Source organism: Scheffersomyces xylosifermentans, assembly GCF_036884685.1.
Source record: "Scheffersomyces xylosifermentans strain CBS 12540 chromosome Unknown RJT20scaffold_2, whole genome shotgun sequence".
Lineage (NCBI taxonomy): Eukaryota > Fungi > Ascomycota > Pichiomycetes > Serinales > Debaryomycetaceae > Scheffersomyces > Scheffersomyces xylosifermentans.
Window position 1 is genome coordinate 119,662 of NW_027042940.1, and position 26,740 is coordinate 146,401.

The 26,740-nt window shown below is 41.5% G+C and overlaps 9 protein-coding genes across 9 annotated transcripts; 4 read left to right on the forward strand and 5 right to left on the reverse strand. All coding sequences in view use genetic code 12, as the record gives it.

Annotated features, from left to right (window-relative positions):
- Positions 1–1,116: 1,116 nt before the first annotated feature.
- Positions 1,117–5,044, reverse strand: RJT20DRAFT_2065 (flavoprotein; the record flags this gene model as incomplete). Its single annotated transcript, XM_064919265.1, has 2 exons — positions 1,117–3,542; positions 4,969–5,044. The coding sequence occupies 2 exons, from the start codon at positions 5,042–5,044 to the stop codon at positions 1,117–1,119; spliced, it is 2,502 nt and encodes an 833-aa protein (XP_064775571.1).
- A 313-nt stretch (positions 5,045–5,357) lies between these two features.
- On the forward strand, positions 5,358–7,513 carry RJT20DRAFT_24105 (hexadecenal dehydrogenase). The gene has a single exon (XM_064919345.1). The coding sequence runs from the start codon at positions 5,772–5,774 to the stop codon at positions 7,428–7,430; it is 1,659 nt and encodes a 552-aa protein (XP_064775572.1). The 5' UTR covers positions 5,358–5,771; the 3' UTR covers positions 7,431–7,513.
- RJT20DRAFT_125254 (uncharacterized protein) lies at positions 7,507–8,380 on the reverse strand. The gene has a single exon (XM_064916439.1). It carries the CDS (start codon positions 8,218–8,220, stop codon positions 7,594–7,596), a length of 627 nt encoding a protein of 208 aa, XP_064775573.1. The 5' UTR covers positions 8,221–8,380; the 3' UTR covers positions 7,507–7,593.
- Positions 8,381–8,817: 437 nt separating this feature from the next.
- On the reverse strand, positions 8,818–10,409 carry SVF1 (Svf1p). Its single transcript, XM_064919347.1, has one exon. It carries the CDS (start codon positions 10,248–10,250, stop codon positions 9,099–9,101), a length of 1,152 nt encoding a protein of 383 aa, XP_064775574.1. The 5' UTR covers positions 10,251–10,409; the 3' UTR covers positions 8,818–9,098.
- A 3,114-nt stretch (positions 10,410–13,523) lies between these two features.
- Positions 13,524–16,098, forward strand: RJT20DRAFT_125259 (uncharacterized protein). The gene is made up of 2 exons (XM_064916440.1): positions 13,524–13,905; positions 14,037–16,098. Exons 1-2 carry the CDS (start codon positions 13,738–13,740, stop codon positions 15,711–15,713), a joined length of 1,845 nt encoding a protein of 614 aa, XP_064775575.1. The 5' UTR covers positions 13,524–13,737; the 3' UTR covers positions 15,714–16,098.
- A 47-nt stretch (positions 16,099–16,145) lies between these two features.
- ARP8 (Arp8p) lies at positions 16,146–19,244 on the reverse strand. Its single transcript, XM_064916441.1, has one exon. The coding sequence runs from the start codon at positions 18,831–18,833 to the stop codon at positions 16,212–16,214; it is 2,622 nt and encodes an 873-aa protein (XP_064775576.1). The 5' UTR covers positions 18,834–19,244; the 3' UTR covers positions 16,146–16,211.
- Positions 19,245–21,432: 2,188 nt separating this feature from the next.
- Positions 21,433–22,837, forward strand: LSC1 (succinate--CoA ligase (GDP-forming) subunit alpha). Its single transcript, XM_064916442.1, has one exon. It carries the CDS (start codon positions 21,711–21,713, stop codon positions 22,683–22,685), a length of 975 nt encoding a protein of 324 aa, XP_064775577.1. The 5' UTR covers positions 21,433–21,710; the 3' UTR covers positions 22,686–22,837.
- Positions 22,838–24,713, reverse strand: RJT20DRAFT_103132 (TDT family transporter). Its single transcript, XM_064915689.1, has one exon. It carries the CDS (start codon positions 24,558–24,560, stop codon positions 23,295–23,297), a length of 1,266 nt encoding a protein of 421 aa, XP_064775578.1. The 5' UTR covers positions 24,561–24,713; the 3' UTR covers positions 22,838–23,294.
- Positions 24,714–25,818: 1,105 nt separating this feature from the next.
- Positions 25,819–26,685, forward strand: RJT20DRAFT_125268 (mitochondrial 37S ribosomal protein mS41). The gene has a single exon (XM_064916443.1). The coding sequence runs from the start codon at positions 25,840–25,842 to the stop codon at positions 26,386–26,388; it is 549 nt and encodes a 182-aa protein (XP_064775579.1). The 5' UTR covers positions 25,819–25,839; the 3' UTR covers positions 26,389–26,685.
- The last annotated feature ends 55 nt before the right edge of the window (positions 26,686–26,740 follow it).

Sequence of the window (26,740 nt, forward strand, 5' to 3'; positions counted from 1 at the left end):
AATTCCAGATATAATGTTTCAATTTTAAACCGATTCTACAGACTAATATAGAACTACAATAGAACCTAGCAATAGCAAAATACCCAACCAGATAACAATAATACGGCTCAGCAATTTAAACAATTAGCAACACACAGCAAAACTATTACTAATATCGTCTTCTTATCGTACCAGTAACTACTCACTTTTACCAGTACCTATAAATAACAAAGAAGAAACGACTTCTACCAATGAACAGACAACGTTCTTCAAATGGAAGTCTTGAGAAATGAGATTTTTCACTTTCTACGGTCTCCCCACAAAAACTCCTAATCGGGTGATGAGCGACAATGACTGCGAAATGTGGGCTGGAAGGAGTGAAGAGACGGTGGGGCTTTAAGGAGTTTAGGGGTGGATAGGAATCGTGAGGAAGGAAGGAAGTGCATTGTATAGGTAAGGAAGGAAGGAAGGAAAGAAGCAAGGAAGGAAGGAAGGAAGGAAGGAAGGAAGGAAGGAAGGAAGGAAGGAAGGAAGGAATAAGCTGGTTTCTTTATAGGTATTTAGAGAGTTATATGTATAGCCTTGAGTAATTGGTAGTGGAATACTGTCAGAGGTCCCTCATGCATGACGTCAGTAAATTCTCTTGATTTTAATTGGTTTATTATGTGAATGAAGAGAATACTCTAAAATGAAGAGAATATATCATATTGAAGAGAATATTCAAAAATGAAGGGAATATTCAAAAATGATGGGATTACTCAAAAATTAAGTAGTAAAAGGGCTTCAGCTTCAATCAGATTCTCAGTTTATATCAAGTCATAGAAAGTAGTCATACAACCAATACTTAATTTTCATGCTCTACACATTTCCTTCTTTATACACTAATAACTCTTATAATTATAATCATACACACTAAACTTTCTGTATTTCTGGCTACAAACAAATGTGCTATACCCAAAAAGTAATAAATAAAGATAATTGAACGCTATGGGGACTCCCAAATTCTTGGTCTTGCTGTAACGAGCCTACGTTACAATCTCTTGGAACTGAATAAATAAATTAATAATGATATGGCGGAATTGAAAGTTGGTTCGATCGTGTACTCTCTGAGCAGCATCTGGTCTAGATTCTTCACAATCAATTAAAATGTGAAGGTACTGGTGAAGCTACAACTCCAATACATGAATTCAAAATGGCATTCTGTGTAGCCAATTTCTCGTGCTCTTGTAATTCTCTCCGAGAAATCGTATTTCTTCTATGGCGGTGAAGATCAGTGCTGGATCCATTTGCCAACATCTTCTTTTCCTCTGCATTGCTGATGATAGGCTGCAACCCAACATCCTCATGTACCTCTAGCTTTTCTTCTCCAATCTTCGGCTTGGGTTCAACGGTAGGAAGATATTTCACTTTTGTTGTTGTTGGTTCCTGCTCCTTCTTTGTAGAATTTACGCTCTTTTGCAAAGAAGGCAGTTCATAATCCTCTTTACCCTTTACTATTTCTTCATCTTTTTCCTCTGCATCTTTGCCATTGACGATTTTTTCTTCCTCATCCTCTTCTTCCTCTTCTTCTTCTTCATCGTCATCATCGTCGTCATATTCGTCTTCATCTTCCGGTGGCTCCCCCAACTTTTTAGAAACGAAATCAACCACTTCTCTCCAAGACCTCATGCCACCCATGGATATATTTCCATCAACATCCACACACTTTTCGACAGGCTTCAAAATACTCATATTTGGGTAGCTTTCCTGTAACATAACCAACTGTTTCTTAGTTATTGGATGGGAATACATAGAATTTGTTAACGCCAATGCAGCAATTATAGGTTTAGGAGACACCAAGTTATTCGTTAAGATGGTGCAATTTGGAGCTGGGGCAGTCTTTCCGGGGGGTACTTGCTGTTGTTGCAGAGCCAACTGCGGAACAGGCCATATATGAGCTAAGTTGCTTAGCAAGTCGTCGGCAAGGCCTGTTATCAACTTAGCCATAGTATTGGCCGACAAAGGGGCGATTAAAAAGACGTCTGTCCATCTTTGAAGATCGTAAACTAAACTATACTGACTCAATAACTTTTGGGTAATCATTGGTCTCACATGCATTGAAGCTTGAGAATTGTAAAGCGCAACATTCTTGTGGTATGGACTGGTGAGGAAGTGCTTGACATCATCATCACTAAACCACACTTTCACCTGGAGTTCTTCAAATTTGTACAACTTCTCAGAAAGAAACCACTCAGCGGATTTCGTCAATACTACTTGAATTTCCAATTTGTCATGAGTGTATAATTCAAATAATTTGTCAATTATAAGAAAGATGTTTTTGTGAATAGATATGCATCCCGTTATACCGATCAAAAGGTGCAATTTGTCTCTCTTTGTTCCCTCAGAGGAATCCTCCTGATCTGATACTCCTTCCTTCGCCAATGGCTCTGTTGTCTTGGACTTCAGTCTATTATCGTCGGAAGCCAAAGAGCTGTTATTGGAGATCCTCAAAGACTCAATTAACTTCTTTTCATCTTGTTCCGAATAGCGCAACGAGTTCATTCTCGAGACTGGTCCAGATCCAGGAGGAGATTTCGAAGTGTGTCGTGGTGGTGATACTGGCACAGATAGAGCGCTTCCGGAAGCACCATTAACAATAGGAGTGAAATTAATATGTGAGTGTGCATGTTCTTCATCATTAACAGGAGTAGCAGTTCCTGTTTGGTTCAAACTTAACAACCCGTGCTTATTCGGGCTGATATTATCAGATTTTATCAAGAAAGATGGATGATGGTGGTTATCCAGGAGGGAAATACTTTCTCGTGGGTTCTCCGCATGATGGTCCGACATGGAATCAGATGGTGGGGATAAACATGACTTTAGAGTGGTGTCTTGTTTCACTACCAATGAGGGACCCACTGAAGCTTTTCGAGGTCTGGCGGTGGAAGAAAATACGGTACTTCCTCCTGCTGCCGCTGTGGAAGCATTAACTGTGCCGATGATGGGATTACTTGGTGTATGACTGTCCGGTGCTATTTTTCTATTGGAGGCAATATTACTCACGGACCGCAGCGACGTTGGTGTATCCGAGGCATTTAAGGGATGTACTACTTGTGCAAGGACCTTATGTGGAATTGGTGAATGTAGAACTCCTGCTGTTCCCTTTGGAGCGAGTGAAGAGTCAACTGTGGGTCTTTTGGGGGAAATCTGTGGGGATGACTGAATCTGGGGTAATGAATATGGCTGTTGTGACTGGGCAGTTGTTTGTGAAACTGGAGGAGGAGTAGAAACGGGCGCTGGCAATGTTCCTGAGCCGTTTTCAGGCTCATCCGGGGTAGTTTCGGCAGCCTTTGGCGCCTCTGGAGCTGACTCGGCCATTTCTAAGCAGGGCCAGGTGGTCTCAATGGGAATAGGGAATACAACTTCTGTGACTGTGGCAATTGGCAGGTTTAAATCGTCAACGACAACTCTGCTGGCGTCCACGAACTGACTGCTCAAGTACAAACACAAACTGCTTGATTCTAAATACTGATCCGATGGGGCAACTGATAAGACAACCGTACCTGTTGTAAAGAGAACAGAGACTAAATGCAGTTTTTGGTAACCGATAGAAAATCAACTGATTTAGTATTATGTGGGTCTACGTCATATGGCACGTGACGGAGTGTAGTGGGAGGGAGTGTAGTGTGGAGGGAATGTAGTGGATGGTGGATAGGGAGATGTATAGTAACTTCAGTGGAAGATGGAATTGTATGGCAGAATTGTATGACAGAATTGTATGTAGTTGTATATATACGTATATATATATTTATTTATATTTATATAATATCTATAATATATATATATGTATCCACTCTATTGTGGGAAGCGGTAGGCTATCCGGATACTTGGATTAATGCTAGTGCGATAACTGATATCAAACCAAATGTTACGAGCCCCATTAATGAACCGGAGCGACTTTAGAGATTACAGAGTTTGGTAGGTATAATAACCGCTCCGGTAGGTATGGATGTTGCAGAGTACGAGCCTGGTCATTTGGAGGTGGAAGAAAGTTCTGGATTGTGTGAAGCTGGTTATTATACTTAGAGTTGAGTCGACTAAGTCACGTGCAAAGGCACGTGCAAAGCCACGGAATACTCCGTGATTTGGAAGGAGGTGGGGTGGCCCATCTATTGACTACATTGATGTTATAACTGTGATTCCAACTCCAACCATAGCCGTCAAGGGAAACCTGCCCAGAGCTCTATATTTACTGTAAACCTTCAATAGCTTGGAATCTGTGTTTTGTGTTCGAAGTAGCTAACCATGCTAGAGAACTATCATCCGTGGATTGAATGGATCGAATGAGTGGTATAAGTGTAAGGTTTCGTGTTCGATTTACCTAACAATTCGTAACTTCTTTACCTTATTAGCCACAAGGTTTAATATCAAGTAGTAGTAACGCAATAACGATTTTCTTGTAGCTACAACAGAGAGTTCCTAGAATGGAACATTAATGAGCTCCATATAAACCAGAAAAAGTCAAACATTAGGTTCCAATGAGACATGGTAGATTCCTGGACCAAACTAATGGCAATTATCCATAATTGGCTGCAATTTATTTCGTCAGACGTCATAAAAATATTTAGCTGTGAATCTGAAAGGACTCCCAGCTACACTAAGAGAGTCAAATCACGTGACACAAAATGCATTATGTTCTTCACATAATGGAAATGCATTCAAGAAGTTCGTTAGAGTTCAACGGTAAAAAATACACAAGAAATGGTGGCAAAGTTCACCAATTCTACGTAACGGTGACAATTGACACATTCCACCATTACCTAATTACGAGGCTACACATCTCTAATGGATCCTTATGGAGAATTATTACCAAACCCCATCCAGTTCGTGTTGCAACCGTCTTTCTTAGACCGCGCCCCATGCAGGCAAAGGAACAATTCCGATGCGTTAAGTGGGGAAAACCCCTCCAATATACCCATCTATGAAAGGTCCTTTATCATTACTGCTTACGGGCGAGAAGACCGGCCGGTATGTTACTCAATTCCACAGAACTAACTCGGTGAATAGTGATACCCTTTTCATCCATTTTTCGAGTTGTAATCGTAAAAGCTTCCAGGTACAAGGGGATAGTAGATCTTTTCCCGTTCTGAGTTGCTCCTATTTTCGCATTAACTCGCTGATGCCTGTCTTGTGAAAATGCCAAACTAAAGGAGACCAGTCTCCAGGCACCAGTAGGATGATTTCAGAGGAAAAAAAGACCCATGCCAAGGACTCTAACCCCCTACCTCGATGATTCTGGACCTAACCAAAACTAACCATTCCACCGCCCCTCCACATTTTTCGCCACCTCTGTCAGCTCTGGTGACAGCTCTCCTGCCACTTCTCCTGTCACCACCTAGCGTCTCCAATGTGACAACCGACAAGTCTCACCGGAGGAGTTAACAGTGGGGTAACCTTACTAAGAGCCCGTCTTACTAAGCCAAGTGCCGTCGGTAAAAAATTCAAACTGGTAATCCCGTCCACGACGGCCAATTTTCATATGGAATTGGCCGGACATATCCATATACACTCCAGTATAACTTTATTCATTTCTCCAATTTTCAGATGTCAATGGAGGTAACCAACATCTACAATAAATTGTAAGGTACACGTAGGAAGCGAGTGAGGTGATATAACAGTAAAGGAGGAAAATATAAATAGGCGAGCAGATCGTGAATTTCAAAGTGCACCCCCACAAAAAGTTTTTGTAGTTACTGGCAGTGTCTTAACGTCTTATCAGTTAGTAGTAGTTATAGTGCAATTGCAAAATCACCATGGCCCCACCTCCAGCCCCACTCAAGGACTCCGTTTCATCGGTTGAATCGTTCACCAAGGTAGACAGCGCCGCTACTGCCGTGCCTGTGTTACAGCACACTGCTTTAAAGGATATTCCGGTCGGAGTCAAGCGTCTTCATGATGCATTCCATCAGAAGCAAAAGTCTCACTCTGTTCAGTACAGATTGAACCAGTTGAGAAACGTTTACTTCAAGATCAAGGATAATATTGATCCTATTTGCGAGGCCTTGCTCAAGGATTTCCACAGAGTTCCAGCTGAGACAAAGAATTTGGAAATCTCTGGTGGATTGGCCGAATTGGTCCACACCATGGCCAGCTTGCACAAATGGGTCAAGCCAGAACCTGTCACCGACTTACCACTCACATTAAAGTCACAACCAGTTTTCATTGAGAGAATCCCATTGGGTGTCGTGTTGATCATTTCACCTTTCAACTACCCATTCTTCCTTTCTCTTTCTGCTATTATTGGTGCCATTGCAGCCGGTAATGCCGTAGTATTCAAGCCTTCTGAATTGACCCCACACTTTTCTCAATTGTTCACTGAACTTTTGACAGAAGCCCTTGATGAGGATATCTTCTTCGCCATTAATGGTGGTATCCCAGAGACTACTGCTGCCTTGGACCAGAAGTACGACAAAATCATGTACACTGGTAACAACACTGTTGGTACCATTATTGCTAAGAAGGCAGCTGAGACCTTGACCCCGGTTATCTTAGAGTTGGGTGGTAAGTCCCCTGCTTTCATCTTGGACGATGTCACCGATAAGGACTTACAAGTTGCTGCTAGAAGAATTGCCTGGGGTAGATTCACTAATGCCGGTCAAACTTGTGTTGCCGTAGACTATGTCTTGGTACCTGAAGACAAGAAAGCCAAGTTCGTCAATGCAATTGTTAAGGTCTTGGGAGAGGAATTCTACCCTGAACTCAACAAAGACAACAAGGATTTAACCCATGTGATTCACGACCGTGCTTTTGCCAATATTACCAATATTATCAAGACTACTAAGGGTAAGATCGTTTTTGGAGGAAAGTCTGATGCTGAATCCAGATTCATTGAACCAACGGTTATCGACAATGTCGACTGGGACGATTCAACCATGAGTGGTGAAATCTTTGGTCCTGTTTTGCCTATCTTAACATACACCAACTTGTCAGAATCTTTGAGTAAATTGCAAAGTCGCCACGACACACCTTTGGCTCAGTATATTTTCACAAGTGGTCCTACCTCTCGTACCAAGAACCCACAAATCGACACTATCTTGAAGGCTGTTAGATCTGGTGGTACTATTGTCAACGACGTGTTGATGCATGTCGCATTAGTCAATGCCCCATTTGGAGGTATTGGTAATTCCGGACAAGGAGCATACCATGGATGGTTTTCCTTCCGTCACTTCACACATGAAAGAACTACTATGGAACAGAAGTTGTGGAACGACTTCTTGTTGGCACCAAGATACCCTCCATTTACAGCCAAGAAGAACGCTGTGTTGGATGTAGCTCAAAGTCAGTACAACGACAAAGTTTGGTTCGGAAGAACTGGCGATGTGAAGGTTTCTGGTCCATCTACTTTATTCTCTACCTGGACTGGAATTGCTGGTGTCGCAGCATTGGTTTACTACTTTGTAGGAGCTTTATAATGATATTTAATGTTTACTTCTATATAGTTATTTAGTGTGAATTAGGATGCAAAATATTTTTAATTTTTAAGTAACAGAAGTAATCTAATGAAGTCGTTGCAAATAGTAGCTACTCTGTCGTAGAATATTTCGTCATTTCGCTTTCTAAATGTGTGGAACATCCCTATGAGGAAGTGGTTATACGACTAGTAAGGAGCCTTGAATTGTCCCTCTTCTTTTTGTGTTTTTTTATTTTTCTCTCAGAAGCTTTCCAAGCTATAGAGTTAAAGCAGATAGTGTCATTGGATTGCTTGGGTCTAAGCTGAGCAACCAGGTTAATGGAGAGAGATCTCAATCTTGAAGAAAGGTCTGGCAAAGGTGAAGTATGATCATCAGTTGATTCACGAACAAACAAAATACGCTCTCTGTTGAGGACTTGATATTCTGCCAAATCTGGGAAGATTAAACAATATTCTTTAAAGCGATATCTAATAAGAACTCCGACCTTGTCTGATTCATCGAATTTAAAAGCGACTCTTTCACATTCGAGTTCCCGATCACCTTCAAGACGCAATATACTTAGTGATTGAATGACTAGATCTTCATATTTCTGAAATTCAAATTCTTGGTGGAATTGCCAGATAAGAGGGTCAGGGTCGTCAGAACCCAGCTTTGGTGGAAGGAGAGAATTCAAAATGGAAACTTGATCAGTGCTATACTGGGAAAAGACGGTTTCTTCGATGACATGGATAAAGTTATCCAAGGTTTCAATTTGACTTGGAGTCAAGAAAACCGTCAACTTATTGGCCATATTCTTCAAGGGAAATTGGTTCTATGAGAATTGGATAAATAATGGAACTAAATGATAGCACATAAATCTAATAGCCACACACCATGCACTTTTCAATTCAGACTACAGACGTTTCAAGGAAGAAATTAGCAAAAACACAAATACAAATTTGGCTGCAATAAATGCTGATTATCTTTTTCACAGCCACAAATAGAAATGCAGGAACAAATCTGGAACCATTTAAGATGGAAGTTTTATGGGTTTATTTGACCTTGAATAGAAGATCAAAATGCCAAGCAGTGCTGGAAAGAGAAGATAGAGATTTAGAAGTTAAATAAGGCAGAAAGAAATCTGGGGATGATTTGGAACGAATTTCTTTCTTTAAAATATTTTCTTGAATCATTATCGTTTCCACTGTCAGGTCAAGTCTTGGGCGCAAGATTCGACTAGAAGCTGCAAATATGTTCCCATAAATTGGTTAAGAGACTTGCTAATCATGTAATTTAACATATAAACTAGATGATTGCAAACCATTTTCTGGACGTAAACGTCTCGTTTACATCAGTTGTTTGGGTGAGCCCAGAAGAATCCTTCCTTCGAAGTCAATAGTTTCCTCAACAAGGTTTCGACGTTTCATTTCTTAATACTTCTCTCAGAGGCTACATGATTATTTAATATTAGTATTATTTTGCAGTTTATAAATAGAGAAGATTAACTGTATAGAGCATTATCGTAAGATGTATTAGAATTATTAAGTAGTAGATCCAAAGACCGAGACAATAAGGAGAGCATAATAAGTAGACACCGACCCAAAATGTAGTAGTAACTTTATGATTAATGTATAGTGATACGGCGACGACTGGCACACGTGTGATGCATTGTGAACTTGGCCCTTATAATTACTCAGAAATAAAGGTAACTTCACTGAAACCAACACCACTTTCCTTCTTGCCGTCGATTTCTATCTCAAAGTCGTTACAGTATTGGTAAATGTAAGGCTTGGCACCGGCAACATTGTTGACGATGGTCTTGATCATTTGTGGGATTTCAGCCATTACGTCAACTCTTTCTACTAACGTGGTCAACTTACCGCTTACAGATCCAACAACTTTGTCGTCGTCCTTTGGCTCTTCTTCCTTCTTATCTTCAAGGTACTTGAAGATAATAGATTGAGGAACAAACCAGCCAACGGTTTCATCTTCTTTAAGGTCTTCATGCACAACTACATTGTTGACGGAAGTATGCAATATTTTGTCATTGCTGGAGATAACACCAACGTTAACCTTAGTACATCCGTAGGAGACAGGAGTGGTGAATTCCATTTGAAGAGCCGAGTAGTTAGGAGAATGGAAGTTAATGAAGTTCCATGACTTGGCTGCATGGTGAGGTTTCATACCTTGGAGTGCCATGACAAACATAGTGTAACCGCTGATGTCAAAAGTTTGTTTTGGTGTGGTCACGGTACCTACAACGGTACATCTTGGCCAGAACAAATGTCTCATTGAGCCCCATGGGTTTTCCCTGTCCTCACCGTAGTTAGTTGTTCCGTTCTTACCAAAGATCACACCTGGAACCAATCTTGTTACAGTCAATTCCACAACTGATTCCTCGGTCACACTAGACTTCAATTTGTAAGTTGTGTTCTCCTTGTCCAATTCAATGGATAAGTTTTGGGCATAAAAGTTAGCACCTTCTGTTCTGAAATCAATCAACTTCGTAGATGTCCAGATGTTATCGGTGGTCTTGTTCTCATCCCAGTGAAACAAACGGAAAGTGAATTGGGCAGTGGTGTGAACACCCATGATACTAGAATGGATGACTTGAGCAAAACCAGCAAACCCATTCTTCAAATCGGTGAAGTAGAAAGTTTGAGTTTCGACGGTGGTGGAACCGAGTTCCAGCCAATGGAAGTCTTCGATGGTGGTTTCTCTTGAGACTGGAACTTCGCCTTTGACAATGGCCTCAGTGACTGGTTGAATGGCTTCTTTACCATACTCTGGCTCAGCGGTACCAGCGACGGCAGAAAGACCTGATTGGACCCACTTCAACATGACTTTTTCAATTCAATGGGTGAGAGTTTCTTGCGATTGGTTAATAGAATGATTGTTATACACAACTATTCTTTAAAATCAAAAGGCGATGATTAACTTTTTTTTTACAGCACTGATAAGGTCACACCAGATGATTGATATACAGTAGACAAAACGAAGCAGCAACTAACGAAAAAAACTAGGCAAATCTCGCGGTGGCCGTAAATATGTCGAATCAATGACTCAAATTCACTTATTCTATATTTAACGGAGAAATGTTAGATGATAATTAATCATCAACGGTAGTTAATTGGCGGTAAACACTTGACTGTAAAATGTTTAGTTAGATGTTGATGGGGCGGGTAACGGGTACGAGGGTTTAGTGTGGGTGTGCACCAGTTTTTTTTTTGGCTCGGTATGGGAGAAAATTAGCTTGGCCAAGACAAAGGAATTAGTGGACCAGTGCTGGTAGTCAGTGGGTGGTTCGTGGTGGCGCTGATGCTCACAGGGAGAGAGAATCGGGAGGCGAGGGAGAACAATAGGGGAAAATATGTGAGAACATGAGGGAATTACACTTACAGGTACGATGGTGGATGGAACGGTGCGGCTCAACAGGTCAAGGTAGAGACATATACAGGACATTCAGATGATTTTTCCCGAGATGTACTTCAGCAGAGATAGGAGTAGTAACTAAATGGTAGGCTATCAAATCGGAAAGAGATTGGAGAGGTGAAATGAATGGAGAAAGAGTGACAGAATGAGGGGCCCAGGGATGGAGTATGACATGACTTCATAACGAGAGAAATAAAGCACTTGATTGTGTGTGTGCTTTCTGGTTAGTTGGTTAGTTGCGTTTTGCCATATTATTTCTCTGTGTGGTTTTGGCTGCAATGTCGGCTGGCTGTGTTCTTAAAACAGAAAATTGTTGAATTCTCTGTTTATCTGCTGTTTTGGAACTTGCTACTAGAGGTAACCGTATCTATACTCTGTTTTCCGTAGATTTCGGTAAAAAGGAAAAAACAAGGTTGCTAAGGTTTGGGGAACCTATCCAAGAAGTCACGTGCAACATATGTGTCGTATGATGACGTAATATACAGACAATAAACCGATCATCCATATTCTTTGACATGAAAGCAATATATACAGGTCCAAATAATCTGGGATCTCATCCTTACGATCTTCACTAGCAAGACCATCTCTGGTATGAAATTGTTCCCAAACCAATTATATAAGCCCATTCCAGCCGCATTTCTGGATCTTTAGACCTACGCCGACTTTTAGCACGGTCATTTGCTCTGCTACATAGTTTCATTTAACAGTACAGAATCACCATATTCTTGGCTGTATACACGCCTGCTTCCCTATTTGCCTAATGCCATTGACCTTTCTTTTTCCCTTTCGCCTGTTCCTGCCTCTAAAGTCGTGTATTCTCATTTACTTTTTCCTGTTAGGGCTGAAATGAAACAAACAGGCGGCTCACTACGTAAACGGTAGCCCGAATGGTAGTGTAATGAGGTCCTTTTAAGAACTGAAGTTTGTTATTGCCAAATATCCATGGTTGTATGCTTTTGTCATGGATTATCCATACAACTACGTCTAATCGGCCACTCCTTATGCTTCTATAGTTACGGCAGTCGTGTGCACTCCCAGTGGTTGCAAGGTAATAGTGGAGAAAAAAGAGGAGTTACCCAACTAATTGAATGCAGGTGCGGAAATTTCCAACGGTGAGATCAGATCAGTATCCGAAACATGAACGGTGATGCTCTTGACAGACAGGTAGTTTGTTTTATGAACCAATTGAGTACATTATGAGATTTTCAGTCAGGGCAATTGCCCATGAGCTGTGCTGTTGGAACATCGAGTGAGCCATCTAACCGCTGCCGCTATCCACCCCAATCTAACTCCACCACTTTACTACTTGTTCTCTTCGCTGCAATGTACATATCTGCCTGCACACACGCAGTAGTTTATTTTTAGTTATTGTGTGTGATTTGCTGTATCTTGGTAATTGCCGCATTCGTAGCAGGCCTGGCGAGACACGGTATAATACGACAACGGCGGAAGAGAAGGGGAGGAGAGAGTGGGTTTCGCGGAGTATTGGGAGGGATACATAACATACACAAAGGAGGGAGATATGAGGGAGTGGATTGCGATTTTCGGGGGGCTTCTGGATGGTTCAGAGGGGAATTTTCGTCTATGCCCTTCGCATTCTGGGCATTCCGAGCGGCCCAAGACCATGGGAGACAAACCGTGTCCCAAGAAGAAACCTAAAACCAAGTATTTTGGGCGATTCGTTCCTCGGGTTCCGTATGGGCACGATTTGGATCCCAGATACACCAGTTTTTGCCATCTTCTATCGGCCAACTACTGGGTTTCAATGTTTCGGGACAGTTGGGTGATGGAACTCCATTAGTGCATACGGGCCCTATCAAAATAAAAATAAAAATAAAAAATGAAATAATAATAATCCTCATAATAATATTAAAATAAGTAAGAGTAGAATGATTTTCGTAACAGCGTGAGAAAATTACTGGCAGGGAAGTCACACTCTCCATAGTTTCTGCCACACATTTGAGTTACTGAGAGCGAGGTGAGTAGTGGAGTTTACTTATACATTGGCTGAGTAGACAGTGAAAAACCTGACTATTGAGATAAAAAAAGGCAGGGTTGTGTTAGCAACAGCAGCAGCGGCAGAAGTAGCAGCGGCAGAAGACGAAGAAGTAGTAGCAGTAGAAGTAGCAGTAGCTGCAGCAATATCACCACCAGCAGCAATATCATCAGTTAGTAGGTAGTACCATCGGGTCTTCTATTTACTTCCTTATTTTTTTTTTTTTTCAGCCAGAGGAGAAATCAGTCAGAGATTAACACCACCGGCACCCTTCACCTACACCTTCAATCTTTCACCTCCACCTCCACTCACCACCCAACCACTCACCCACTTATCCATTTCCAGCAGTACAGTTTTATTTTGCCGTTTCTTCGTTTGTTCGTTTTTGTCGTTTCTGTTTTTATTTTTGTTCAGGTTCTTGTCTTGTTTTATTGCTATTTATCTTCCACTTTTTCTGTTCTTCTACCACCTTCATCGCTACTTCACAGTAACCCCAACCCCGTACGCCAAGCACCATCCCATCGGCACTTTTCCCACCCCTCTAGCCCCGTCCCCAAACCCAAAATCCACTCCCCAAAAATCCAGTCACGTGACCGACAACCACCTGATATCCCCACCGCCCTACTATTTCTCCTCATAGTTAACGGGTCCATGGTTAATAAGCTGATTTGTGACTATTTTTTACCCGCCAACTACTACACTTTCTTTTATTCATACCATAATAAGTTACCCATTCTATAGCGACTGCTAGTATCAAAACAGTCGAAGCATCTCGCAAGAGCCCCCACAACAACCTCCGCTTGCAACGAATCGCAAAAGTCCCCTTCTTCCCTGTCTTCTCTGGCCTCTAAGTGTGCCCTAAACTCCATAGTAAACGATTATCACTTGTGGGTCAGTCATATGTCGCATACAACCATACTACAACTATGCCCGTCCATAGGCACTGGGGCCCAAGACCCGTCCCAACCGGTGGCAATTGCCATCAAGCTCAACACCACCATCATCTCACATCTCAAGTCCCGTCTTTCGGGCGAGTCTCCGAAGCTTATCGTCAAAGACGGTAACTATGTAAGTAATGATTTTTTTGGTAGCACGAATTTCTGGTGAGAAGACCTCCGATGGTACCAAGCATTTTGGAGGGCCCGAAATTCAGCAGTTATACCGTTTTCACAAGTTGAATGTCATACTAACACTAGCAGTCGATCAAGATTTCGGACGATTTGGTGTTTCCATGCCTAAAAATCCCGGAAACCTTAAACGTGGACATATATTCCGCCAGTTCCCCTGGTAAAGACAGTGAACCGACCGTTGCTCAGTACGGTGGCCGGCTAGCAACGAAATTGAACGTTATAACAGACTCCCGAAAGATCAAGGAAGTCAGCCGCAGCGTTCCAAGCACTGACGAGCCGAAATCAAGAATTTCGTCGTCTCTGGTCCCCTCTATAGTAACAACCAAGGCACCCTCCGAGTCCCAAAATACTCGTAGACAGCCTCACAACATAGCAGCATACGCCGTATCGGCTAACGATACAACAGCATCATTCACATCCAAATTCCTTAACCTAGTAGCGCTAGGTCCTATAACGGAAACCAAGTTAATCAAGACTCTCAATTTAACCCCTCAGCATACTCCAACTTTTACCAGACTTCTAGCCGATTTCACCCAGATCTACAATGCCAATGACTCCTTCACAAGTGACGATAAGTTCCCACTCGGCTTCAACGATGATGAAATGGTGCCTAGGCATATCCTCAAAGATAGAGCGTATAAAGAGCTCAAGCCCTGGAGTTGGAACCATTTTAGTACATACGAACGCAGCCTCATCATCGAGAACATTCATCACGCTTTAACTCGTTTGGGATATTCGGACACACATCCATTGCGGAGAAAGATCTGTGAAAATAATGATCCAAGTGATGAAGATGAAGGCAAGAAGAATACGAGCCTTGGAGGTGGTTTCTTGATAAGTAGTAAAAAGGGAGGAAATTCTGCCTTCCGCAAATCTCAGACAGACCTGCCAAAGATGCCTAATTTGAAACTCAATGGAGACGATGTCTCTGCTAGTGCTAGCAATGGCAGTTCAAGCTCGAAGAGAAGTGGAACTTTAACGACCGTCAGCTCGCCAGCAATTAACACTACTAATAATGGTTCTCCACAGAAGAGAGCATCACCTATGCCCTCCAATAATACCCAAACTAATAGCACATCTTCAGCATCTAAAAGAAAACTTTCGGTTTCCTCATCTTCTTCGTCGTCAGACGACGATAAGCATTCAAAGCGTCTTAAGACTGAACCTTATACTTCCCCTTCGTCAGAGGAAATTGAGGATGACACCAACAATACTACTCTCTCCGTATCCAATAATCCAGGTTCTAATATCAACTCGCGTGGAATTCGTATCAAATCGAGCGAGAGTCTTCCACCTCCCCCATCTTCAGCTTCTTCTGCTGCTAAGCGTTTGGAATATTACAATAGCCTTGCAGTTAAGTTCAAGTTCAAGTATAAAGAGTATGAGACACTCTATAGAAAACTTAAAATTGCTCCTCCGGCAAAGTCTTCTGAGTCTAATAAAAAGGCCTTGCTCAAGCTCTTTGAGCTCCATAACACTCTTCTGCAATGGAAAAAAACACTTTGGGATTTTGATAATGAAGTAAAGCTGAAATCGAACATCATGAACTTGTCCAAGCACAAGAAGAGCACTCTCAAAAACAAAAGCTTGGCCGTAGATGATTCAATGAGGTCCAATAGCGTGAGTCCGGTCAACTTATCGGGCAAAGCCAATACCCCTGCAAACTTCAATTCCAAATTTTCGAGACAGTCGACTCCAATCTTGGCTGGAGGCCCGAAGAAGCCTAAGATATCGCTTGATTATTAGGCATGCTTTTATTCAATGGCTCGTTCTTGAACTGAGTCTTCTACGGATTAATCACCTTCCTTCTACATGTCATTCCCTAAACATGGGAGATTATATGACGACCAACCTAAATGTTGGCGTGTAAACTTTATCATTTTAAATTTACTGGATTTATATTTCGGAACTTGACTACTAGTGACAGTCTGGGACCATTACCTACAAACGTACTGCGTTGCTTAATATTCACTTCTGCATTCTACCTCAGCATCGTGCTTTTGCATTTATTTATATTATGTTGATCAACATGTTTATATAGCGTATACGACGGATAATATACACCTAATTGACATAAATTAATTTAAAGAATAAACAGAGCAAGGAGTTCATACTTGAACTAGTAATGTTTTATGTATCTAACTATACTTCTGGAGTAGTCTCCCGCCTACATCTGGTTGCTTGTCTAAAGGCATTGTTTCTATACGATTAACTATACATTTGTTTTCCTAGGATAAACTAAAATTAATAATTGAACAAAGACTTGTAGTAAATACAACGACTTTCCAATACTTCCCAATCATTCAGAGTGATCCACATTTCATTAACAACCTTCAAACGACTGTAAACACTCCCTCCTTTCCATGTGAGCATTTCTGGATCAAATTCACGAGGAGGAGGGAGAACATTGACTGTCAAAACACTGCCTTGTTCGTTGATACCATCAATATAATCTAAATCTAAACGGACTTGTGCCTGTTGGTCAATTGATTCCAAATCTTTTTCCGTTAGCTGTATCTCATCAAGATTTTGTTCGGGAGTTTCCTGCTTCAGCACTTTGAGTTCTTTGGTCAATTCCTTTCTAAGCTCCTCGGTTTTCTTTATCTCGCTATTCACGTAATCCAAAATCTCATCAAGAGAGCTGCTGGAAAGGAACTTTGGACGCCAGATATTGATTCTATCAGAGAGAATGAGATCATATCCAGAAATTTTAGCAAATCCACCACCCACAATGAGCAAGTTGTCATACAACTTCTTGATCTTATTCAAGTCTGTCGATAATCCAGCATTCGTAATGGACTCTATAATAGCCTTCTCCAAAGGAACGTGTCTTAAGTTAGTAAGACCAGCTTCAGCAGCTTCAGCTTCAGCAGCTGCAGTGCCTACTGGGTCCAGATCAGTGCTTGTTCCCTTTAATTCACACAAACGCATAAGTAAATCATCTTCATTCATATCAGCGTAAGTTGTACGAGTCTTCAAACTGATTTGAGAGCGGGAGCTTGGGTTATCCGGCTTTCCAGTGTATTGATCGGTGGAAGGACTAAAGAGTCTCTTAATATTGACATTAATATGTTCTGGCTTTCTTGAGGAAGCCAAAGATGGGATACTTTGTGGTTGCTCTCCTATCTGGAAGAATTCAGGATAGAAATAGCCAAGAGGGGCTAACATTACTTCATCGAAAACTTTGAACTCGAACTTTTCCGTAGTTTCAAATGGCTTTCTTTTATAAAAATTATAGAGTTGAACAGCAATGTCTGCGTCTTGGAAGGTTGCAAACGAGTGTTTTAATGTCTGAGCCAATTCCCAATCATCGACACGGCTACCAAGGTCAATTTCTCTATACGGAAATGAGCTCTCGAGGAGGAGCTTAATAAAACACTCAGTAACTTGATCTCCTCCATAGTTTAAAACTACCCGAGAATCGTTGATGACCATTCCTTCATCAACACAACTAATGGATGTAGTATGGGCACCAACGTCCACGACGCAAGCGCAAGACGCACCAGCACCGAAAGTTGCAGCAACGGACTCCTGAATAATCCCTACACGGCCAAAGCCAACGAACTTGAAGAGAATATCAACCCAGGCTTCTATATACTGCTTATCGTATAAGTCTGGAATGATCAAGATCGTCTTTAATTGTGAGAGATTACGGATATCCATACTTTCTAACGAGTCTCCGACAATATTGGCTATATCTCCCAAAATCTCTTGTGGAGAGGAATAGTCATCTGAAAACTCATTAAAGTTGCCATTGATTATAGGGTACCTGAGCTTGAACAGATCAAACTTCCCAGGAGCAAGTGGAAGCTTCAACGCATCTTCACCAACAAAGAATCTCTTGGAATGATACTCTGGGCTTTCCACATCTATCCATTCCTTTTTGTAAGGGTCATTGTGGTCTGGAATCTTTTCCAGCTCTTGCTTTTTGTTATAATTAGCAGCAGTCTCGCGGGAGTTGGGCAATATCCTACGCTTGTAGTATCTCATACGTGCTTTGAAGTTCTTGGTTACGACATTTTTGATTTCGTCAAAGCTGTCATTGAAGAATACTTCTCCGTCAGCAAGAATTTCTCTTTTTGGGCGAGGCTCTTGTTTTTTATTGTGATGAAGTTGTCTAGATCCTCTTTTAGTAGTGCCATTGGTACTGTTGGTACTATCATGGCGGGGGACAGCGATCACCGTTGGAATTGTCTTTGGAACGGCATCTGTGGCTCTTCCAATTCGTATATAACTGGATCCAGGATGGATAACTATGACATCGTGGCCAATTTTAGCCTTTTCCTCACGAATTTCTTCTGATTCGTTCTCTTCTTCATCGTCTTCATCGTCTTCATCTTCTACAAGCTGGTTAGCCTTTTTCTGGTTCATTTCGGCTTCAATATTATTCAAGTCGAAGTCATCGAAATTTGTTGTTTCTCCATTCTGGGCATCATCGGCTTCTACTGAAGCTTCTGTCTTTTTGATGATTACATTCAGTTGCTGGAGCTTTTCGGCTCTCCAACTTCTTACAAACGAGATTTGTTCATCTTTTCTTAAATACTCTGTGAAGTAGTTCTTTTGATTGATTAGAGGAATAGCTTGAACCGAAGTCAATCCAAAGCCGTTTTGCTCCTCGAAACGGCCAATTCCCGTCTTTTTAAGATTCTGGGCAATCGTAGCTGCTGCCTTAATACGTCCTTCCTTTCTACGTTGAAGAACCTCTGCTGAAGGTTTTTTACCAGCTGTTGGGCCTGGTTTATGTTTTTTAGAGGATCCATTGGTGCCATCTGCTGACAGAGAATGGGAGTTTTTGGAGGTAGAATTGTCGTCTTCTTCTTTGATTTCTGGTTCATGAGACGCCAACGACTCTGCTGGAGAGGACATTTTGGGAAATTTGACTGACAAGTTGCTAAAATATGAGATTCGATGGTCTCTAAGTAATGAATTGTGTCAGTATTCCTCGGTATTCCTCGGTATTCCTTGAAAAGTCACTAAAAGGTATCTTTTGCTCCTTTTAAACAAAGAATTCCCTGACTAATTAACGTGTTTAATACTGGAGATCGTTGGTGAACAAAATCCTAGTCCATACAGTAACAGTACCAAACAATTAGATCGATTTCTTGCAAATTAAACACGTCACGAAAATCAGCCAAAAATCTCGATTCGTTTGCTTCACTAACCACAATGGAAATACAACCACTATCCAAAGAAAACAATCCCAATGATCTAATCGCTTTGGTTGGTTATTTGGTTGTTGGTGGAAAATGAATTTTTTGGAAATTAATGTTTTTTCCGAGGGCGCTACCATATGGAGATATTGAGAGTTTTGGTGAGAATGGATTCGTTTTGGTGGGTGGATGCATGGATGGATGGAGAGAGTTGTTAGTGGTTGGAGAATGGAGAAAGGTGATATGGGGAAGGGGGAAGGAAATCGGAATGGGATGGATCAGTTGATGGGAAAGATATATAGAAATGAACTAGCATTTGAAATTAGTCATATCAAAAGGGTTTTAGATGTTTTTTAATGGGTTGCTTTGGAGCATTGGTAGAAGTGAAAATTTCAATTATTTGTAATGTAATATTCTAAAATACTCATAGGTTTTGATAGAAGTAGGCCGCAACATGAAAAAACAGGTATTACCATAGAGTACGATATAGTATAAGGGCTTGGGTGAAAAATCACGATACACCAAAAGCCTGATCCCGTATTAGATGCTTATTTCGGATAATGGTTGTATGGAATGACATACAGGAGACAAGTAGGGTGGTATTAGGCTTTATGGTTTAAATGCTCCTGCCAGGTACATTCGTAAACACCGAGAATGTGTTGCAGACGTCATGTCGTCTTATCTAATAGATGCAAAAATCAAAGTATGGGGTATAGGGAAATACATGAATGCGGCGCCGATTCTACTGATTTTGGCTCATTGATACGCCGACACTCTGACAATTAAGTAATTCCGTTGAGACGTCATATAATTGAAATGAACTGGAATTGATGGAGTGGTGGGGTCATTTGAGATTATTGCAAAAAAATGGCCGACTGCTGATCAAGAAACGGAAGAAAGGGTGCTATGGTTTTTACAGAGAGAATTCACCTGTTTCGATGAGTCATGGCAATATCGCAATTAAACACCTCCAAGAATTGAGTAACCTAGTGCCTATTATTCTGGCATTTAGTAGCCCTATTCGTTGCCCAATAATCCATTTACCAATACACTTCGTTCCATCATTCTCGGCTGACTTTTTGACCTCCCATACCGTCATCACCAAGAAACAAATACCTGGCCGTTTCATCAACTTCTAATGTCGCTTCGGAGCTTTTGCTTAACCACCCACCTCGTCATTTCTCGGGAAGTTTAACATCGTCTACATACTCTACTGGACTCTACATCTCTACGTCCACTCTCTCAATCTCTATGCCTCGGGGAATGCCAAAATGCTGCAACCAACCCACAAAACTTTCCACTTGTGACCCATTTTCTTCCATGAATCAAAAACTCCGAGCTCTTACCTATGCTACTACCCAAGTCCTGCCAAATCTACCCACTCTCCAAATGATCCCACAAATCGCTTCCCGTCCACCCTAACCTCCCACCTCATATCCTCACTGCTAGCACCGTTGTGCCCCAAACGGCAATAGTTGTAACAAACTACTTCTTTGGGACGACTTTTTTTTTATCGGCAGTCCCTCACAACCACGTCTCACCATTTTGTGTGTCGTCAGTGAGACAATAGCGCCCGGTAGGATTCGGAAAAACCCTGGGTTGGGCTGCAGAAAGATGTAGCGAGAAGAGATGCATGTCACGTGCCCTCATTAGTTTATGTGGAGAGTTGAACCACATGGATAGCGAGGTTAATTTCAGTTTTTGGCATCCAGGGGACGTGTGGCCTTGAGCCCCAGCACGCAGTGGCTCTGATGGGATCGGGCATCGGCATGGGATAGAGCTTGAAAGACAGAGGAGAAGTGGGTCTTTTGGAAAGGTCTTTGCTAGTTAGTGTCACTGGCTTGATGACGAGGTGATGGAGTAGCCCACGGCCTTGAATTGGCCCATGGCTAAAACTACTGCGACGACATCCATGGACTAACAATAGTAATAATATTGTTTTCGCGGCCAGATCTCGTCTGAGCTGTTTAAAATGTCCAAATTGCCCCATAGTAACTAGCCTACTGGCGAAAGTTTACCGACACTTACCCTCGTTGAGAACAGCTTAAACCGATGTTCGCAGACAGGGGAACTGCCGGCAAACCACTGCGGCACGGGCCTTCTAGTGCTCATAACACCCGTGCAGCAATACTTCTCCCGGCGGGCTCTTTACACCCGGTGCAGTCCCCCCAAATCCCAAGGGACGCGGAACGGTTTGGAAGGGACATTGTGAGACGACATTTTTGGGCAAATCCGGTGGGTGGTCGATTTTTCATTGGGCGGGTAAATGTGAAACTGAAAGTTGTAAAGATTTATGAGGATGCATAACAGTCTCTTTCTGATTAGTAGTTTGTACTAGACTGTATTGACATCAGGACAAGAGTTCAGTAAGTAGATGATGGGGGAGAGAAACAGGCATTGGACGGAAACATCGAAGAAAGGCGGATTCGAGGGTGTTTTGGTCGAGATACATCGAGGTATCTAGTAGTCGTTATAGTAGTTTAGTATAAAACAGTACTAAGCAGCAGATCATGATTTGATATACCACGATAAAAGATTCAAATACTAACATGGAATTGTGTAGACTATCAAATAAATTCACAGTTTTACCATCATGTTGAACAAGCAATTCATTCGTGGTCTTAAGGCCTCTGCTCCAGCCAGAAACTACGCTTCTACCATCCAAAACCTTAAGGTTAACAAGGACACCAAGGTGATCTACCAAGGTTTCACCGGTAAGCAAGCTACTTTCCACGCTGAACAGGCTATTGCCTACAACACCAAGGTTGTCGGTGGTACTAACCCAAAAAAGGCCGGTACTACCCACTTGGGACTCCCAGTTTTCGCCAGTGTCAAGGATGCCATCAAGGAAACCGGTGCTAGTGCTACTGGTATCTTCGTTCCTCCTCCAATTGCTGCTGCTGCCATTGAGGAAGCCATTGAGGCCGAAATCTCTCTTGCCATTGCCATCACCGAAGGTATCCCACAAAAGGACATGGTTAGAGTCGCCCAAATCTTGAAGACTCAGGACAAAACCAGATTGGTCGGTCCAAACTGTCCTGGTATAATTGCCCCAGAACAATGTAAGATTGGTATTATGCCATCTCACATTCACAAGAGAGGTAAGGTTGGTATTGTCTCCAGATCTGGTACTTTGACCTACGAAGCCGTTGCTCAAACCACCGCCGTCGGTCTTGGTCAATCCTTGGTTATCGGTATGGGTGGTGACCCATTCCCAGGTACCAACTTCATTGATGCCTTGACTCTTTTCTTGAGAGACGAGGAGACCGAAGGTATCATCTTGATTGGTGAGATCGGTGGTACTGCCGAAGAAGAGGCAGCTGAGTTCCTTAAGCAACACAACTTGACCAGACCACAAGGTCCTAAGCCAGTTGTTTCCTTCATTGCCGGTGTTTCTGCTCCACCAGGTAGAAGAATGGGTCACGCTGGTGCCATTGTCGCCGGTGGTAAGGGTGATGCCAAGTCCAAGATTGCTTCCTTGCAATCTGCTGGTGTTATCGTTGAGGCCTCCCCAGCTAGATTGGGTAACTCTTTGTTGAACGAGTTCAAGGCCAAGGGATTGTTGTAAGTCATATGCTCCAGAACGAGTTAGAATGCCTGTTGATACGGTAGGTCCAGAGCTGAGAAACAGCCTCAAAGACATGCATTTTTTCACACATAGTCAGCCCATTGGTTCTCATATACTTAGACGAAGCTACATAGTTTAAAATGTACTTATCTATTCTGTTAGCAATGTTATTGTAGTATTATCGAATAAATTAAGGTAGATCGGGCTAAGAATCGGGTTGTATGTTTTGGAAGCACGCGCTACCATAAAGATGAAAAGTATGATAACATAGTATAGACCTATAAACACGGTTCTGTCATTTGCGGCTAGGAAACTTCAAGTTCCCAGGACTGTCATATATGCTGGGAGTAATCGGTATTAACAGGATTATACTATACAAATTCGATTATGTGCTCTGCGTTCAGTAGACAACTGATAAAAGCTCACGAAGTAGGTATTCATATCATAAAATTGAATTACTTTTGGAAATCAATTGACACATATAGCTGATGTCATTTAAAATCAAGATAAATAACCACAATGGATCAAATATCATAAATGGAAGTAAATAACAAGAATTAAAATTTATTAAATGTGTACATTAATGGTTGCAAAAAAGTATAATTGCAGCTATACTATACTGCTGCTGTTTTTGTCGTATTTGGTGAACAATTCTTTAGTACACTCTTTAATGTATAATGCCACTCCAAGTAAGTTTCCGAGGGTGATAAGAAACAAGACAACAGCATAAATACATGCAAGTATCTTGAAGAAGAGTAGAGGGTAGTTTCCAATGACTCCTTTACCAATTTCTCCACTTGCCAAACACATGGTTCCAAGAGGGAAATTCATGGCCCAAAAACCCTTATGCCAAATCAAGAACCCATGCTTAGTAGTAAACTCAGGGTTAGGATTCTTTGCAAATGGTTTCACCTTGGATAAAATGGAAGCAGTACCAAGGAAAGTCATGAAGTAACCAAAAGCAGCAAGAACTGTAGCGAAGAGGCCACAGCTGACTAAAATTGACGTGCCCACCATTCGGTCAGGAATTAAATTGGACATATTGACACCAAACAAGAAAATGCTGTAGCTGCATTGACCAAAAAGACCAATGGGTAACAAGTTAGTCAAGATGAGTGGTGTACTTGGCAATTTGTGGAGAAGTAATCTTGCAAAATAAATAGGCAGAAAAGCAGCTCCCATAACGACACAGATGCTCCAGCAAATGAAGCTGATAACCTCTGTTATAACTTTGTGATCGACACTGTGAAGATAGTTAGTTAAAAGGTGACCCGACGAAGACACGACGGCAAGAGTCACCACAGGTAAGATAGCAATGGAATGCATATGTTCAATAGTAGTTGGTTTGATGAATTTAGAAATGAATGTAAAGAAAAATATGATACAAGCATTATAAACCGACATGAACACCGCAATCCACCATAACAGCCAAACAAAGATGCTATGGCTCTCTCCAACCAAATAATGAATGAAATTAATAATTGTTATGAAGCCCATAACGTACACGGCCATGAAAACAGAATGCATTGGGTGGATATGGTACATTGCAATTCTTTCAGGGTAGTAGCAACAGCCGATTATGCACAGAACAGTGCAAACAAGAAAGAACACCACGGTAATACCAAACATGATTAATCCACAGATTCTTAGCCAATGACTCGGGTAGGGAAAGTTATATAAAATATTTGCAGAAATACCGACCCCCAAAATACACCCAAAGTATGCTGGTACGAACTTTTCAATAAATTCTCTAAAAAGCATCTCTTTAAGTCTAGTTGCAAAGGGCTTCAAAACTTCCGTCTTGGTTGAAGATGACGAAGAGTCGTCCTCAGCTGCGAGGGCTATTTCTTTATCAATTTTATCCATATTTGCCATACTTGCAAAATGTCTTTGACTAACCGGTTTAGTTCTTACAAAGCTTCTCTACGTCCTATATTGAAAATTCCTTTTCAATATATACACAAAAAAGACCAAATAATTATAAATTAATATCCATCACTTCTTTCTACTTGTCATGCTCCAACTTCCCAACCATGGTGGTTGCAATCCAACAAGGCAGCAAATTACCCAACGGAGCCATATTCATAAGTGGAGCTTTTGTGTTACATTTTTACGGACTTAATCATAGTTTGTAAAACCGAGCTATCTAATTTGGGAAAGAAGCTGCTAAATTCTGAGGTGTGTATAATGCTGGCATCGGCCGAGTTCAAGTTGGGTAGATTTGGAGGTTGTGCATTGCAGCAGTTGTTGGGCAGTGAAACAAAGTGATGAGGCTGTCAAGAAAGGTTGTGCACGGCTGAAACTGGGGTTATAAGCAAGGTCTTTTTTACGACATCAGGGTATCGTTAAGAGAATTGGGTCTAAATTCATTTGGAATCTGCCTCAACTGGATTGAAAGGTTCGGCCGATCGGTGTGGGTTGCCTACTAGTTTTTCAATATTTGCCGCTGATGTCTGTATAAGCGCAAAAGTAGGTTTATGCTTCTTCCATTTAGATTTTGCGCTCTTAAGAACCGGTACTTCCTTAAGTCGGAAATTGTTCGTGGGGTGTCATTGGATATGACTCTGATACTGGATAGCACCTTTCTTAACGAAAGAGAAGATGGTGATGGAGTCAAATTCTTGTTATTTCCGCAAAATGGTGAGATGTATATGTGTCCCTGATGCTGCTATCGTAAAATAGCCAAAAATTCGTGAAGTAGACTTTCATAACCTTTATTCTATATTGAGTCAGTTTGGATCCATCGGTTTCATTGTTCTTTGGCCCGGTGCATCGAACAACTTGAACAGGTTAATGGTAGTCCCCTTCGGCCCTTCGGATTGGCTGCGAAATACCTGAAGAATATTCTTCAGAGACTATAAAGCTACACCATACTCCAAAAACACTCACTCTTTAATAGTCTCGTCTCCATAAACTCAGTAATGACTCAAACTACTTCCCTACATTTGCATCTAAACAAACTTCCACCTGAACTAACTTCATTCAATTCACCCATCACACTATAAACTTACTCTTATATGCCAACAACATATATGGTAGCGCCCCAATTTACCAACACACGACCGAAAAATTTTGGTGAAATGAAAGAATTGAAAAATAAAATCAACCAAATCGTATATTGAAGTGGAGTATTAGTGGTCAACAATATCGAAACATGAGTGCCTTCAAAAGCTTGGTGTCGAGGCCTTTATCTCTTCCGCTTAGCCAGCGCATTTTAATTGGCAAAAATGCCATAATAAACCAAAACTTCATACAACCATACACACATATAAGCCCTATAGGCATAGCATCTATAAGGGCATTTTCATCGTCCCCTGTAGCATATAAAACCAACACTTCCACCAGAACGAAGGAAAATGTCCATGATTTGGAAACTTTCTTGACTTTAATTGGCCGTAACTCCATCGAACACTTGGATTTGTTCGAAGGTGACTTAAACAAGTTCTTAAGCTCGACATCCAAGCAAATGAAATTTATGGGAATAGATGTTTCCACAAGACGTTACTTATTGAGATGGAAGCACAAGTTTGTTAACGACTTGGAGCCATTGAGAGAACACCAAAGAGGTAAGAAGAGAAACGGAGGTGAGAGAAACGCCAAGACGGTTTTGGCTAAGAGAAAGGCCTTACAGAAGTTGGAGGAGAAGGAGAAATTCGCATCTGAAGAGTTGGACGCTGAAAGCAGAGGTGAAAGATTGTTCTAAGAACTTGAAACTTCATATAAAGTCCCTTTCGAGGGTTTCAAAGTACAATTAGCCTTTCCAGCGCCAACGCAACTGACATTCTGCAGCAAAATACAGAATTCTGTCCAATAAACGTTGATATCCTTGTCCCATTCTGTAAATAGCATCACATAGGACACAACAAGATGTCGTTCTAGCCGAATAGAATATGAAACGTTGAGCTAGCACTCATTATACATAGTACATACACGATCTAACTTGATACTTTGCTCTAACACAACTAGTAGATATAGCAGAAAATAGAGACTTTGAGCCGAGTTTAACCGACTTTTTCGACTTTTTTTTCCAATCCCAGCCCTTCTACGTAGTACAC